This window comes from Pocillopora damicornis, chromosome 5 (assembly GCF_964200805.1).
Source record: "Pocillopora damicornis chromosome 5, jaPocDami1.2, whole genome shotgun sequence".
Classification (NCBI taxonomy): domain Eukaryota; kingdom Metazoa; phylum Cnidaria; class Anthozoa; order Scleractinia; family Pocilloporidae; genus Pocillopora; species Pocillopora damicornis.
In genome coordinates, this window is record NC_142674.1 from 23,895,442 (window position 1) to 23,912,447 (window position 17,006).

General features: G+C 38.8%; 1 protein-coding gene across 3 annotated transcripts; it reads left to right on the plus strand.

The window, feature by feature from the left end:
- The first annotated feature begins 494 nt into the window (after positions 1 to 494).
- Positions 495 to 16,756, plus strand: LOC149046070 (peroxidasin homolog). 3 transcript variants are annotated; one of them, XM_089206480.1, is made up of 10 exons: positions 500 to 707; positions 1,465 to 1,506; positions 9,782 to 9,888; positions 10,210 to 10,345; positions 10,465 to 10,713; positions 11,652 to 11,924; positions 13,694 to 13,975; positions 14,448 to 14,582; positions 14,952 to 14,979; positions 15,855 to 16,756. In XM_089206480.1, exons 1-10 carry the CDS (start codon positions 611 to 613, stop codon positions 16,228 to 16,230), a joined length of 1,725 nt encoding a protein of 574 aa, XP_089062606.1. In that variant the 5' UTR covers positions 500 to 610; the 3' UTR covers positions 16,231 to 16,756. The 3 variants fall into 3 exon arrangements, with proteins under 3 accessions (XP_089062607.1, XP_089062606.1, XP_089062605.1); XM_089206481.1 differs by lacking the exon at positions 9,782 to 9,888 and having other exon boundaries at positions 495 to 707; positions 10,100 to 10,345; positions 13,721 to 13,975; XM_089206479.1 differs by lacking the exon at positions 9,782 to 9,888 and having other exon boundaries at positions 501 to 707; positions 10,100 to 10,345.
- Positions 16,757 to 17,006: the final 250 nt, after the last annotated feature.

Genomic DNA, 17,006 nt, shown 5'->3' on the forward strand with positions numbered 1-17,006 from the left:
ACAGATTGTAAGTAGCCATGCTTGAACTATCATTTATCAGTAGGCAGGATAAAGGGTCGATAAAGATGGTTGAACAAACGAATGGATCTTAATAGTGGGATTCGGACAGGGTACTCTTCTCTGAGTATCATTCGATTTATGGACAAAGATGTTGCATAGAGATGAAGTGAATTTGAAGTTGCATAGAAATGAAGTGAATTTCAACGTTTCAGGCCTCGGCCTTCGACTGGTAAAACTTTTACAGTAAAGTTGAAAATCAAAAATTGACAACGTTAAAATCCTAGTTTATTTCTTTTAAAATTTTTGCACAGTCATCCATTTGAGCGATACAAAACAGTGTCATTTTCCTTGTCTTTATAAATAATAAATCCGTGACAGATGTTGAGAGAACACGAATGAGGCTTATAAATAGGGAGCTGTAATTTGGGTGATTAAAAGCTTCAAGCCATCAATCTTTTTTAACATGAAGATGTTAGTTGGAAGTCTCCTTGGAAATTAGAAACTGGGAATATCGACTCTAATAGTAACGTATTTTGGTATCCTTTGTGACAAGCAGCAGATTAATGCAGCAAAGGAAGTAAAGAGCATAGGTAGAGTGATAATATAACATATGATTCTTTGCGCAAAACTTAATATTTTCAAAGGTTGTATGGCGTGGTCATCTTGGAGTGTCTACAAAGAATGCAACCAGTACCGGCAAAGAGTCGGTAAGTGACAAGAGGGAGTTTTTGATAATCTGTGACTCAAAAGTGCAATGGCTGGTTTTCGCCATTGTTTTACAACTTCAAAAAGCTATACAGCATTTATAAGCTTTTATTCAAATGGATAAATTCTTATGTATATATTGCAATGATAGCAGGTAATTTAGTGTTAAAAACTGAGTTGGAAAAGTAAATTAGCCATCGTAAAGGGTAAAAAAGCTGACGTTTCGAGCGTTAGCCCTTCGTCAGAGCGATTGCAGGAATTGTGGGTTGTGTGTGGGTTTATATGCAGAAAGTGGAGCTACGCCATTGGTGGGAATATGGTGACGAGAAAACAGAAGTAAACTAGTTGAATTAAAAGCGCTCGTTGATTCCGTGGGGATTAAGGGTGCCGATTTGGAAGATAAATTTTTGTTCTAGTGTTTTGCGGCTTTCCGAACCGCCCACATGTAAGGAAAAGCCACAGACTGCCATAATCATAATCCCTAATCATTCTAAACAGCATATGACAGTCTACGGTCTTTCCTCACATTTACTTTAATTTACGTTTTCAACTCAGTTATTAACACTAAATTAACTGCTATACTCTCCCACCGACGCAGCACCAGTTTCTTTAGAAACTTACCCGCTTTATTGCCATGATAATTAAGCAGGAACCTTCAGCAGCTATTTTCAAGCGATGTTTTCTTTAACAGAAATAAGATGACTTAATCTCCAACCGTTTATTACTTTTAAAAGATTATCTGGATAACCTTACTTCTAGAATTTAACTGCTCAAGAACTCAGGAATCACGGCCTTGTATATGTAAGTGTTTTTATGTATGAGGAGAAAGTAAAGGATTCATTTTTTGGTAGAAAATGCTGCAAAGATATCCTTCAACTGTCCTTTTATTAAACGTCAAACTCTTTGTTTAATAGACTTTGGTTTTACTAACAGAGTTGGTAATTTTGATCGGCCACCGTAAAAATTATCAAAGTTGACGTTTCGAGTGGTAGCTCTGACGAGGCGTTAACGGTCGAAACGTTAGCTTAGAAAATCTTTATGGTAGCTATTTTACATTTTCGACTTAGTTGATAAGACCTCGAGATTTTGGAAACTTACCCCCCTTTTCTTTGTAAAAAAAAAAAAAAAACATGGCTCGCACTCAATTAAAAACATTTAATTTTTTCTGCAGGAGTTTCATTATAACCGATTAGACGCTAGATATACATTTTGTCACAAAGAAAGAAAGGCAATTTTTCTTTAGCAGGAAAAGAAAGATCATTATAGTTTCATGTAAAACAGGTGTGATTTTCGCGAGCCGGTGCTAAGTATTTTTCCTAGGTGAAAATCATGGCTACAAACTTTGATTTCTACAGCAGGGGAGAGCTGGGGAGAGAAAGAGAGTTGCACCAAGTTTCTGAACGAAGGTTAAAAAGAAGTAGAGGGGGTGGGGATGGGGATCAAGTTTTAAATAAATCATTATTTCCTGTTCAAAATTAAAAAGGTCCTCCTGAAATACATTCTCGGCGAGAGAAGTCTGTCAAATTTAATTCAATCCTTCAAGTGAACTGTCTTGTGAGGTGAATTGGACGAGAGATGGAAAGCTACCTGATACCACGAACAAGCTCACCGTTAAACAAGTGACTTATGAACACGCTGGTCAATATACATGCAGCGCTAAGAATAGTGAAGGAAAAAATAAAGCAAGCTTTACTTTTTCTCTTCAAGTTACTCTTTTCATTTTCTGTTCCTTTTTTTTCTCGTATTTTCATCTTTTTCGAATTGTGTTTGTTAATTCCATCCCCAGGTCCTCCTGGAATTAATCCTGGGCTCAAGAATCAGTCTGTTACATACATACGTACGCTCTTATTGGTCAAAAGCCTATCGACTATTGTCCCTGTAAACCCATAGATAACTAAAAAATTTCCCTGCCCTGAGAAATGAAGCCATACCAACCGATATCCCAGATTTTAATTTATCTGTAACGCCTACTTTTTTTTATCATTTTCTCATTACTAAGTAGCGCCCAAATCATGTCACTCGAGGTTTTCTAAGCCCGAGAATAAAGGTGAGAACAGATTGGCATGGACTCTCCATGTGGCTTTTGTGGTCGCGTTGCATTGTAACCTTCAAATTAAAATTTTCCTCTCACAAGCGTGACTTTCTCTTTGTGTAAGAGATGATCGGAGGTTTTGTAAAGATTGCTATCAGCAAGAGCTGACTCCGATGTTCCATCCATATTTGTTTTAAATTTTTAACTGCCGAGTGTACGTTGTGACCTTTTGGCTTTTGTGCATGCGTAAGAGCCAATTGCCTAGAGGTAAAGTTGACCCCTGACAAAGAACTTTCTATGATATTTTCTAGGTACCCTCCTGTTTCGAAGCGTTGTTTGAATTTTAGAAGGCCCTCCTCTAATATTTCTTTCGGAGAGTTTGTTCTAAGCAATCTGATTGCTTCGCCTTTAATGAAACCATGTTTAACGCCTGGTGGGTGGCACGAAGCGAGGTGCGTAGATTGGAAGGTCTCGGTCGCCTTGTAATGGGTTTTGATGTCCAAGTTGGATTTTTTGCGAATCTCTCCTCTAAACACTGTGGTATCGTGGAATGAGATTTGGTTCTCTGCTATTTCTGCCGTGAATTTGCTAGTAGGATGGAAAAAGTTAGCTCGTTTAATGAATCATCTATTTCTTCTCTGTTTTAATCCCTAAGGGTGTCATCAACGTAAGGTTTCCATTCTCTTGGCCTGGTTTCGCTTTATTGGATTAATTTCGTTTCAATTTCCGCCATGGAAATACTGGCAAATGACACCGCCCATTTTCGTTTGGGAGAAGTTCTCCCCATTGAATTGAAACAAATTTTCTTGAAAGGTTAAGCCAAGCATTTCCCTGAGGTAGTGCGTTGGGATCGGTGCGTTATGGTTGTTGAACTTTTCGTATGCTTCGTTCCTTCTTCTTGAGGTATATTTGTGTACAAGCTAGAAACGTTCATTGATACTAGAATAGTATCTCTGCCTACCTTTGTCTTTTCTATGAAAATGATAAAAAGCAGTGGCATCCTTCGTATAGGATTGTTGCAATTGCAACATAAGCTGGGACAGTGTCTCCACGAAAGAGGGTATTCTCTCGGTAGGGCCGTGGCAACCTGAGATTATAGATTATAGATCTACCGACCGGTACGTGTATTTTCGTGAGCTTATAGAATATTGGTATACTAGGCGGATTGGGAGTTTGTGAAAGCCATCTCTTGGTCATGTCATCAATGTGTTTGCCCTGACGCATTTTTTCAATGATCTCATTAACCCTTTTCTGCATATTTTTCACTATCGGTGCTTTGAGAGGTTGTGGTTATTCGTGATGACTGTTATACCTTTCTCTACTTTTTTGAAGTTTAACACAGAATGGCTTTTCAACTCTTTTAAAGCCACAACCTCATTGCGCGACGAATTATTTTTTGGCTTAGTTACAGTAACCTCTGCAAGTTTTGGTTTGCCATTTTCCTAATTGCTCTCAAGGGCAATAGAAGGCTGAACCGGTGGTATCCAGTTGGAATTAACCTGAAACGGATGTGGTTCTTTGTTTTGTCAGTGGAAGCAATGCAAATTGTTCAAGTTCTTGCAAGACTTGTTGCCTAATTTTACATTCGTTTGTCACGGGCATTGAAATGAATTTGAGACCTTTGTTAGCATGCTGACTTGTCTGTCAAAAATTTGATAGTTTGTGAGATATTTTAGGAATGTTTCATTTGTCTCCCTTTCTTTGGCTGAAAGCCTATATTTTAAAGCGTGTCTACGCTCTTTGCGTCTTATCCTTTTTGTTCTGTTTCCGCTGTTGTTAAAGCCAGCTTTTTTAGAGTCAGAGAACATGTCATGTCACCGTTTCGTTACTCGCGCACATTTACATCACATGCTAAAGTTCCCGTATCAACGTGTGCTCGTGTGTGAATAAATGAGTTTATCATGGCTGCGCGTGTGTTTATTCTTCGACAAGAAATACTGTAATACTGAAAAGTATACTGCTTAACATGGTGTCAGGACCGGTTTTTACAGCGAGCCAGCCTCTCGTAGACACAACTGCACCACTGAATAGCTTTCACGGCTACATCTCAAATCTTCATCAAAATTTCACAATTGCACCATGCCGAAGCACGAAAAGTCTATCCTCGATGTACAAGCCGTGCAACCAAACTGTGACCATAACCGTTACTGGGAGACCAGATTTCATGATTAATATTTACTCGAAGGCTACAGAAACCCCGCTAAAAGTAGACTCACCGAAACTGGGGACCACTACATCGTCGCTGGGAGACCCTTCGAGTTAACAATTCCTGCAACTGAGTGGGACACCCTACACAGCGAAATAGCTTCCAAGATACCGAACGATGATGCTGGAAAACACTGGATTTGGCTTCAAAAAATCAAAGAACATTACACTGGTGCATGAAGTTTGATGCAAGACCGCTACCACTTCTGAGCAAAAATGTCACAAGCAGACCAGACCTCCATTTCAATGTAAGAAACGCTGTACATACTGCCGCCGGGCGATGATCGTTTGGCGTGAACGCGGAAGCATTTATTAGGGGTAAGTTTCTCTTCGGTCTCAACGAGTTCTTCAATCGCCCCGAGAAAACATATTTCACAGATATGGCCAACGGAAACCGGAGGATCCCCCTTTAACCTCGACTTTCGTGGTGAATCAAGCTATATCGTTTGAGGGGGCATAACATACAAACAAGCTTTTGGTTAATTCCACCACAGAAGAACAAGTTCACTCTCCCACTTCCACGACAGCGCACAAATTGGTCAAAAAACCTCCGGGCAAACCAAGACCTGGAACCTACCCTAACAGATCTTGCTTTTTCTGTGGCACCAAGTGGCAACACTACCGTGACATATGCCTAGCTTCAGGCCAGACTTGTAGCTATTCTCATAAAACTGATCACTTTGCAAGCGTCTGTCAACAAGTAGCCAAAGACAACCGAGCCTCCAAACTTGCCTCCCATAAACCTACCCCACCGAGTCCCAGACGGGAACACATGAGATTGGTGGAGCAAGAAGAGCACTTCTACACCCTTCCCAAGGAAGGCATACAGTATGAGAACTGCTTCACCCTCTCAAGCGGGCAACCTCTAACACTGGCGTCACTACAACGGCCCCATCCTCTGACAAAGGTCATTTCGTCTTGCTTCTTTTGGAAAAACCAAACTCAAACTGCAGAGCGCAAATTCCTTTCCAAATAGATTCTGCAGTCTCTTGAAACACATTTCTATCCTGCCACCTCTCCAGCATGCCTTGGACCAAGATTCTACCATCAATTACTGTATGACAGTCCACCAATCAGACCCATTGGTCAACTTGCCCTCCAAGCCTCTACGTGCGGACTTCATAAGGAAATGTTCCACAAGTAACCCTCCCCAGCCACTAACGACTGAACCTGACAGCCATCAGGTATAAGCAGCTGGGCCCCCTCCACCACGTCCAGATACGTCAATGCGAGTCTGGCCTACTCCAGGGACTTGAACTCCGGAATTCATTTCCGAGAACTGGAGCTCACTTTTTCAAGGTCTAAGCTTCCGCGGCCCACCCGTCGGTCTTAACTAGGCTCCAGATGTCAAACCCATCCATGCCCCCAATCACTGTGAGCCGATTTCAAAGCTGGATGCGATCAAAGCGGCCCTGGATGCGTATGAAACCACTGGCAAGCTGGTAAGGATATCTGAACCGAAAGCGAGAACCAACCCTCACCAAACCGGGAAAATACGGAGCTGCTTAAACCCTTCTCAGACCCTCAATAAAGCCATTCGATGTCCATATCATCAAGAATATCATCTCCACCTTGGAAGAAAACATCCACAAGCTGCATGGAAGGAATAGCAAAATCCACTACTGCCATAGAGGAGTAGAATATTGACTTCGTTTCACATAGAAGCATGTTTTTAGTCATGCCCTACCTGCTCCCAGTGTGGAAAGCAAGCCGCCACTGACCATATTATCCCTTCCTGTCCCTACACGACCTTGGCAGTTCATCTCGCAAGATATATTTGAGTTCCAACATAACCAGTACCTAGTCACCGTAGACCATTACAGTGATTTCTATGAGTTGGACCAGCTGATTAACACTCAATCTACCACCATCGTCGTGCTCACCAAAGTCCACTTTGCCCGCCACGGCATCCCAGTAAATTGTTTAACAGACAATGACCCGAAAGCCAAAGAAGTTTAATGACAACGAACTTTACTAGAATGTGGGCTAACAGAGTACAACCTTACAAGAGCACTCCATATTGTCAGTGCCTTCCTTTTGGAACATTTTTCTTCTTTTTCTTGTCATTATCTTGTCATTTTTGAACAATCGGTCACATTAATTTTATCTTGAACTCCGGAGACACTATTTGTTTGTATTTGCATATCTCTCTCTGTATATTATTTTTTTGACGAGGGGGATGTCATGTCACCGTTGCGTTACTCGCACATGATTGCATCACATTCTAAAGTTCCCGTATCAATGCGTGCTCGGGGGTGTGAATAAATTAGTTCATAATGTCTGCCCACGTGTTTATTCATCGTCAATCTAGATAGTATACTGCTTAACAAGCACACTTATACTTTCCACCTATTTTATTTGCAAGTATATAAATAGACTCTTAAGTCAGAAATCTCATTCCTTAATTTGGCTATTTTGTCACTGTTTTTTTTTAAAAAGTTTGCCGAGTGCTTTTCTTTGAGCGGTTGCCAATTTACATGTTTTTTTCGCGAGATATCGTTTTCGTCTTCTTCACCAAGACTTTGTGTAAGGTATTCCGCTAGAGAGTTGTCAAAGGCGGACATTGGTGCAACTGTTTATAGTGGCTACGACGATATCGACGGTTTCGACTCTTCACGAGTCTCTTCAGCTGTTGTTTGAAGATGTCGTTGCAAGTGCAAGGTCTTTCAGGGAAAGGTAGAGTGGTGTTCTCAATTCCGTTCCCGAGTGGAAATTGCTTCTGTGACCTTTTTATACGTAGATCGTTTGGCTTGAGGACCGGGTTTCCATTATTCCTATTGGTTCTTGATGTTGGTTAGGGAACCAATAAGGAGCAGGCCATTTCGATCTTACCCGATCTGAAGGTGAGGGTGAGTTTTTAGGAAGGCCTTTTCTGCTGCATAATTCGCTTGAAAAGCTATTAAGACTCATAAGTGAAATTTGTTACGGTTTCCCGTAGTGTTTGTTTTCGTTCCCCCTAAAAAGCAGGGGCTTAAAATGTTGTTTTTAAACTATAGTTTGTGTATTGTGCATTTGTACATTAACTGATTATGCACGCCAGAGTGTTTGCACACAAAGGACGGGGTCTGTCTGGAAACCATCAACATGGGAATAAAGGTAAAGACAGACTGGCACGGATTCCCATCACACCATCGCCTCGATAAGTTTATTGCAAACCCTACGGCATCGCGCCAAATACCAACTTAATGAGTTTACCGTAACCAAATGTTAACATAAGCATTAAAAGTAATTATAGATAAAGGTAGAAATACAGACTGCACCACTGTCTTACATATTATATTTTGTTAAATGATCCAAACATGTCATGTATGGTTGTTTATCGAATGTTTTTGTTGACAACATTTGGTTCTAAAGTTAGTTGCAAATGAACAAGACAACTGCACCATCTTAAATCTATCAATTCGAGTGTTGGGCTGAATTGAGGTCTTTTTAGACACTCGATTTCTTATATGGCATCACTATGAAGACGTAATACAACTGATACACCTACACTACATAGGATTAAAAATGTAAGTGTAAACTTTTTAAAAGTTTCAGAAACGTTTCAGAGACGTTTTTGAGAGACGTCTATCTTCGGCTGTCACAAAAAATTGACCCCCACTTAAATTTACTGGGAAAAATGAACCTACCAACTCCTTGCTGAAAAAATTGGAATTCATTTGACCGATATGCCGGTGGTTTCAATTTTGCCTTTTTCCTCGGGCTGCTATAAAACAGTTCATAAATTGACCAATTAATAAAATGTTTTGAAATACCGTTCGGAATTTGCCTTTTTTTTCTGCATGCAAATCCGGGGTAAACAAAGTTTTTAAAACATTTGACAAGAATTTCATGGGGTTCACCTCGATAATTTTCGTCGGTGAGAGTCAAGACGTGCCAAGGTAAACGACATCGCCCCCCAGTAAAATAGTTTTCCAAAGAATAAATGTGGCGAGCGTGAGGAAAAGCACAGTTTTTTCATTATTGTGATCAAAGCCCAATGATGTACCTAAATTGGTACTTACGGTATCAAGCCATTGATTATGACAGGGTGAGCTTAATTTTTCTGTCGAGGTCGACGTGACTTCACATTAAAAGCGTTTTTGACGGAACAAGCTAGTGAGCATCACTGCACGAACTGAGAAAGTAAAACTTGTATTTATCCCCCACACGTTTCGTCTGACAATAGTAGACTTCATCATGGAATTTTTCAAGTAGGGTAAATAAGCTTGCTCATATACCAATAACAAATAAGTCGTCTCTGTACTATTGAAGCCAGTGGATAGAATTCGCCAGGTGTGCCTACGGTGTTATACATGCGTGACATTTTCCGGACGTTACATGTACGAGTACGTGATCCGTTTGAGGGTCACAGATTCAGTGTAAATATTTGACCCCTCAACATCACGCAATGTCTCTAGTTTACAGAGGTCTAAGAACGTTTCAATATATGGATTTGCCTTCTGCAGGTAGAAGGCTACAAGCGAATTTCTCAATTGATGTTGTCGCAAACACAGTTTTTGGGAGTCACGAAACAAAAAAACTTGTCAGGATCTATTTTCATGATCTAATGGAAATAAATAGCAAATAAAAACACATTCTCTTGAGAAATAAAGTCATAAATAACGGGGGCTCTATGAAACAAATAGTGATAGAAAAAGATTTCAGTTCTGGTCAATATTAACTTTTCATAGCCTACTTCCAAATCTGAGGAAATGCGCGGTGGGAATAAAAATATTTACGTGTCTGATAATGCAAGGAGGAGAATAAAAAATCAAATAAAGAAAAAGGAGAAAATATAGGAGGGGATGGGGATCAAGTTTTATATAAATCATTATTTTTCTTGTCAAAATTAAAAAGGTCCTCTCGAAATAAATTCTCGGCGAGAGAAGTCTGTCAAGTTACATTCAACACTTCAAATTCAATGCTTCGTGGGGGATTTTCCTAAACCAGAGGTGAACTGGACAAAAGATGGAAAGTTACTTGATACCAGGAACATGCTCACGATTAATCGAGTGACTTATGGCGTTGCTGGTCAATACACATGCAGCGCTAAAAACAGTGAATGGAAAAATAAATGTTGACTTACTTATTTTAGTTCTATTGCTCTTCTCATTATCTGTTGTTCTTTTCAAACTTTCACCTTTTTTGAATTATGCTTTTGAATTCTATGCCCAGGTCCTCCTGAAATTAATCCTGAGCTCAAGAATCAGTCGGTTGCCTATAACTCGTCGCTTCAGTTCATTTGCTCTCTAAGCGGTTTCCCTACACCTGAGATACTCTGGACGAAAGATGGGGTGAATCTTGGTAACAACAACACTCTCACAATTAATCGAGTGAGTTATGGAGATGCTGGTCAATACACATGCAGCGCTAACAACAGTGAAGGGAAAAATGAATCAGCTTTTCATATTACAGTCACAGGTAAACGTTGACTTAATTTTGTTTCCTTCAGTTGCTCTTCTTATTTTCTGACATTTTTTTTCTTTTTATTTTTTTTACTTTCACCTTTTTTGAATTGTGCTTTTGAATTCTATGCCCAGGTCCTCCTGAAATTAATCCTGAGCTCAAGAATCAGTCGGTTGCCTATAACTCGTCGCTTCAGTTCATTTGCTCTCTAGGCGGTTTCCCTACACCTGAGATACTCTGGACGAAAGATGGGGTGAATCTTGGTAACAACAACACTCTCACAATTAATCGAGTGAGTTATGGAGATGCTGGTCAATACACATGCAGCGCCAAAAACAGCGAAGGAAGCAAAAACTCAACTTTCTGGATCGAAGTGGCGGGAGGTACGGTTCTTATTTACATACAGAAAGAACTTGAGTCGATAATCAATTTAGATCTTTGGTTGGATGAGGATAAAATCTTTTCTATGATACTAAATGCAATTTAAGGACTTGAAACCCCAAAAGTTTCAAAATTGATTAAAAATATTAAAAAAAGTACTTAATTGATGATAACATTTAAAGAGCGAGAACATGCCAACTTATACATCGAATGTAAATGAATTTCGTGATCAGACATGTAATTAATTTTTGGGCAGTTAAATTGATTGCTTTTTGGAGCGTCGAGAAATTTTGACTTTATAGACATCACTATATTTTGTCACGGCATTTATTATAAAAGTCCGTTTAATTTTTTTAATTACCCTTTTTCTGCTTCTTAAATAACAATGGCTGACAAGTCATGATTTCATGTACATTTTTAGAAGTTCAAAAATGTCAAATTGGCTATCAGTGCATTATTATTTAAGTATTTATTACTGAAGTTGGAAAGCGAAACATCCATGTAAATTTTTCATTGATGCAAACCTTTTAACCATTACTATTTGGCTATTCTTCAAAGTAAATGTGTAGTTTGAACTTAGAGAAACTGGTACTCTTGATCATGGTGTTGATATTAAACCTAACAACCAGTAAGAAAAGAATGAAGAAATTAATAAATAGGTAACTAAGTTGTTAACTCCTGGGCTGTTATTAAGATAGGAAATCTTTTAAGGAAATAAAAGAATGTTTTGATGTCACATTGGGCTGACTTATACCTTCCTATATCAAAAGTGAAGAAAACTAATTTCAAAATAACCTTGGCTTAAAAATAGACTTGGCAATAACGTAATTTGCTTTTACTTTGAAACTAGTTAATTTAGGGTTGGATAAGGAAGGGGGCAGATGGGGTTAAAATGGAAAATGCGACCCCTTGTTTAGCTTGGTGATCTTTTTACTTCAAGTCTCTCTCCAGATCACCGAGCCTCCGATAAGCCAATCTGTTACCGAAGAATACCCTGTAAACCTTAGTTGCGTAGCTTCAGGTGTTCCAACACCAACCTTAGTCTGGACTTTTAATAATGGTGACCTGCCATCTGGTATCAATCAAACCGGTTACGAAGGAGGATCAATCCTAGTTTCGCCAAGTGTCACGAGAGAGATGAATGGGACTTACAAGTGTACAGCGAAAAACAAGGCAAACACAATCAGTTCCTCAGCAACTCTGCGTGTTTATGGTAAGTTCAGTTATAATCAGGATATTAATGATGATGATGATGATAATGAGTACGACGACGATGGTGACGTTGATAATGACGATGATAAAGTTGAAGACGAATAAGAGAAATAGGGAGAGAAGAAATAAAGACAGAAAAATGAACTTGTAAATCCATGGGCAATAGCGACGGAGAAAAGGAATAGCGCGAAGAGAATTTAGGTAAACTCGGCCTACTTGTATAAAGGGCAGATCACGCTATCTAACGGTTAAATATTTATCCAGTGAATCTGTGGTAGCAAAACGAAAAGCGTTCTCCGCCAGATAGAGTTTTATCCAGTGGATAGTGTTATCCACCCTTCGAGCAACCGGGGCCTGACCTACAAAAAAACTGGTAATATTAATGCTTAATACTTATGCCCTTGGATCTTTATGATTACACATGCAAAGAACTGCGTAGATCTGGGTAGGAAAGAAACGCTGAAGAAAAAGGACAGGTGATGGCACTATAGAGAGTTGATTGATTCGAAATACTTCACGATATGCAATGTACTTTCAAGCTGGAAAAATCTGAAGAAGAGAATTCCGAGACGGAGAGATCCAGAATCTCAGAAGAAAGCAAAAAGTAAGCGAGATGCAAAAGCCAAAGTTACATACGACACACAATTGTATTCTCTACATTGAACAACAAAACTAAAACAGAGGAAACTACTTAAAGCGAATACGCTTCCATCCGTGACCGAAGTCGGAGTTCGAATAGCGATTAAGCATTCGAAAGAATTCCCTCGCATCCTCAATTCTTTCAGATCTCTTCACAAAGTTGATTTATGGCTTTTTTAAAATCGCAATGTGACTTAGCCATGAGGATGGAGAATATCACAGAGTCAAGATTTACGGATTTACACGCTGAAAAAGCATGAAGTAAAATTTTCTTCCCAAGCTGGTCCAAGAAGCCGAGAGGCAATCAAATGGCGCACATCGCTTTTTTTACGTGTGAGGAACCGTGTATTGTGCTTTTTCACCCGTAAAGCGTATGTTATCCTTATTAATCTTTCACTGGCATAGTTTCCGTCTATAACATTATAAAAATCGGCTTTCAGGACTGTTTATTAAACCAAATTACTTACAAAAGATGACTGAGGAACCTCTGTGGAGAATTATGCGGAATAGAAAGCATGCAGAGCAAAAACACAAAAGAGAAAACAGCGAGTCGGTTTTTACCAGAAATCTCATTGGTTCGCTGCGCACACCTGTTCGATTTCCGATACTACCAACTCGTGCGTAAAATACCGTATGGACAGACTTTCCATGAAGTATTTTCTATCGATTGAATTGTGATAACAGCTCTTGATTCTAGTTCCGTCTATGATATCCACAATTTATCCTTGGAAATTTCACCGTGTCAGCTTGAGAAAATGTTGTAAGTCCACTCGAGAAAATTTAGTAAGTCCACTCTCCTCAGGAAGCGACAGAAAACCACCTAATGAAGTTGTTGTAGTACTTTACAATTTAGACGTACGATCATCTACTTGAAATCACACCCGATACCGCTGTGCATGACTCACTTGTTGTGTCCTTTTGCACAAGAGTGAAGAAAAAAGAACAAGGGAAGATGGATTTTAGATGCATTTAAAGCAACCTGTCCGAAGCATTCCTATAGAGGTCGCATTTGACTCGTTTCGTTTCCATGTTTTGTTTTTGTTTTATTTTGTTTTTTGAGGGTTTTTCTGATGCAGTTGAAGTTTCAATGTGACACTAGCATTCTAACGAATTGCCCCTTTTTCAACGTAGGAAAAGCCTCTGCTCGAGTTGTTTCAGAGAAATACATAACACTTATTAAAGGATATGCCCTGGTATTGACCTGCAAAGTCAACGAAGAAACAATAAGCGTAATGTGGGAAAAAGATGGAGAGCGAATAACAGAAAGAGCAGTTATAGAAACACGATTAGACGAGAAAAAGAGTAAACTTGCTCTTACTAAAGTTGTGGAAGAGGACAGTGGTGAATATTCTTGTGAAGCACGTAACAAGCTAGGAACTGTGGCTCGCTCTGTTGTGATAGTAAATGTCAAAGGTAAGCTGTTTAAGGAGCTACATATAATTTTAGTAATTAACTATGTAAGGTCATTATTATAAAATACACCTCCGCTTTTTAAGTTCCTCACAAACTTTTCCAGTGGTTTTTTGATCTTCTGGGAACTAGAAATTTGAAATTAATTAAATTTGAAAGAAAACTGTTTCAAAACGAATTTGAAACAGTAGCAGTTTGTTATACATGTTAAACATATTCTATAATTCTTTCACCAATCTTTCTCTTTCTATCTGCTTGTTTTTTGTAAATTAACACATCTGCGTCTGTTTTTCCATGGGTAATTCCCCGTCACCCAACGCGAGCAATGAACAAAGTAAATTGTTGGATCGTTGTCTAAATTGTAGTAAATTGTTGGATCGTCGCTATCTGGATCGTTGGTGATTTTAGTTTTTATTTTTAATGCCGACCAGCAAATTACTTTCCTACTAAGCTTTTTTCTATTATTATGTTTCAGGAAATTCAGAGGCTCCCTCCAGCAGCTCATCTTCCTCCAGCAGCTCACTGGAGTGGTACTACATTGGGGGACCTTTGGCTGCTGTCGTTTTTCTATTGGCGCTCATTTCATACATTAAAAAACGCCGTGAGACAGGTAAAATGTTACCATACAAAAATAAAATGTCTTCATATGGCAGATTGTGGCTTTTAATAGGTCAGTGTTTTGGAGCACGAAGGGGCTATTTAAAGCAGGTCATATTCTGCATTTCCAGCGCTGATTTTGAAGGTCCCTCTACAGTCCCGGCAAAGCCCAATGCTAATCAAATTACAAAAACGTTACAAATTATATGAAACTAATTACCATGATAACCCACCTTATTCCTTCTCCTGTTGTTTGACAACAGAGTCAAATACAAGTTACACTTGGTTTCTGAGTCACAAGCTTTAACTTAGTTAATGATGTCATTCTTACTCACAACGAAGCGATTTCTTTCATCTCTTTCCACATATCCTTTGATAATAGCCCCACCTCATGTGCCATCTAGGCCGAAGTAAGTGAATTCGCTTTTTTTTAATGCTCACTGTTTGAACGTGTGGTTATTACCGAAGTTTCTAACTCTTGAATAAGTCTCAGTAAAGTAGTGATAAGTAAGTGCCGCTGCTGAGCAAATACGTCTTTTTTTTTCAGTTTGTACCGATTATATTTACCATTATGAGCACACTGACCAAAATAAAGGTTTTTTTTTCTTTCGAAGCAGCAGCAGTTTTCGAAGCCGCTCTAATCAAATGGCAGTCAAATGTTTCCTAACATTCTTTCTGTTTTGGATTCGTCCGTCCTTCACTTGCTTTGACACCTTGTTTAGAATCTTTTTTTTTTTGTTACCAGTATGCTGGGTTGTGGGTGGCATACTCGTAAAGAGAAAGAGCAGCTTTGGCCCTTCGTCACTCTGTTACAAAAAATACAGTTGAAATATATTCGGAGTCTTGTAGACCGATTTAAAATACTACTTGATATATTGATTGTAGACAATAATTCAGATGGTTTTGGTTAGTATTTCATTTCTCGCGTAGGAGGTACGATATTTATATGACGTAAATTGCCGAAAAACGCAGTCGGCGCTAGTTTATCTTCATGGGAGGTTTATCCAATCTTTTTTTTTTTTAATAAAATCTCCTCTCTGGATCGATGCGTCGAAAAAACGGGTTCAGTAAATTAGTATCCAAATTTCACCTATTTCAATAATTTTTTCATTGGCAAGTGATAATTTTCTGAAAATGAAATGAAAAATGAAATGAAAAGAAAAAAAATTAAAGTGAAGATATAGAGGATATCTTTACCACGTTACGTTAAACCAGATTCAAAGAAGGAAAAGATAGATGGGTAACACAGATGGTTAAAGTCTTATTTTCATCTGCAATTATTCAGTGAAGGGGAAGACGAAGTTGAGCTGGATAAGCTGAACGCTGTGGTTGCAATTGACGATGGTGCTACAGCTTTCCCCTTCGCTACTAACTTAGAAGACAAAGGGGCAGCTGCAGCAAATCTCGCCCATGAAGTGGGTAAGCACGGTGCCACTGCACATCCCTTTGTGGTTGGAATTGATGATGGTGCTACAGCTTTACCTCTCGGAATCAAAGCAGGAGAAGAAGGTTGCCTAGCACACCCTTTTGAGAGTGATAAGAGAGGAGAGGCTGGCGTACAAGAGTATGATGGTAATCAACTTACTGCTGCGGATACAGACGAAAATGGAAATGACGAAGGCGAGGAGTCATCTGAAGCAGCTCCTCTTGTGCAGGACTGAGGCTTAAAAGCAAAATTGCTAAACCTCCATGGTTATAGTCTTATAACACTCTGTGGTAATTTGTAGTTTAGATTTCGAGAACTTCAGCTTCAATATTTCATAGCTTTTGATTTTAAGATGTAGTTTTTATTGTACTTTTATTTAAGTAATGCTTTGGTAGTGATGATAACCATTTTCATAGTTTATAAATGGAGGTTGAGTGGAATTTCCTTGAAAGAAAAACTTGTTTATTTACTTCACTTTTGCACTTCTTAGTTTACCGTTTATTCATTTGGTGCTCTTGTCAGTGCTTTGTTGTTGTTATTGACTGTAGGCTGATAGAGAAAAAAAACTAACAAACAAACAAACAAACAAAAAAAAAAGAAATTGCTGTTGAGATAATTTTTATAACTGATCAAGTCAGAAATGCTGCGTAAATTTGTGAGTGTTGTTCCTAGTATAAGTAATATTTCTTAATCTAATTAAGAATAATTAATTTGTTGTAAAACACTCCCTAAATGCTTCAATAAACTTATATAAGCTAAAATCGTTTTGTTTACTCCATTCATTGCAGAAAAAATGCTGGTCTGGATTTAACTGTAGATTTGAAGGACACCATAGACTAAAATGACATTTAGTCGAGCCAATATAATAATGGATTCTCATTCAGTCATTTTTCAATTTTGTTTTTTCCACGAGCAGTTACATATAACCCTGACATGAGCAAGGCCTTTGACAAAATAGACGATGGCATTCCGGCGTGGCTTAGTTCATCATTAATCCATCTAATAGGAAAC

What these genes read in the sequence shown, in the direction of transcription:
- LOC149046070 (XM_089206479.1), top strand. Translation starts at nt 611, where the DNA reads ATGATTCTTTGCGCAAAACTTAATATTTTCAAAGGTTGTATGGCGTGG. An exon ending in CTGGATCGAAGTGGCGGGAG is followed by an intron (nt 10,714 to 11,651) that starts GTACGGTTCTTA and finishes TTTTACTTCAAG; the next exon opens with TCTCTCTCCAGATCACCGAG. An exon ending in TAAAAAACGCCGTGAGACAG is followed by an intron (nt 14,583 to 14,951) that starts GTAAAATGTTAC and finishes CTTTGATAATAG; the next exon opens with CCCCACCTCATGTGCCATCT.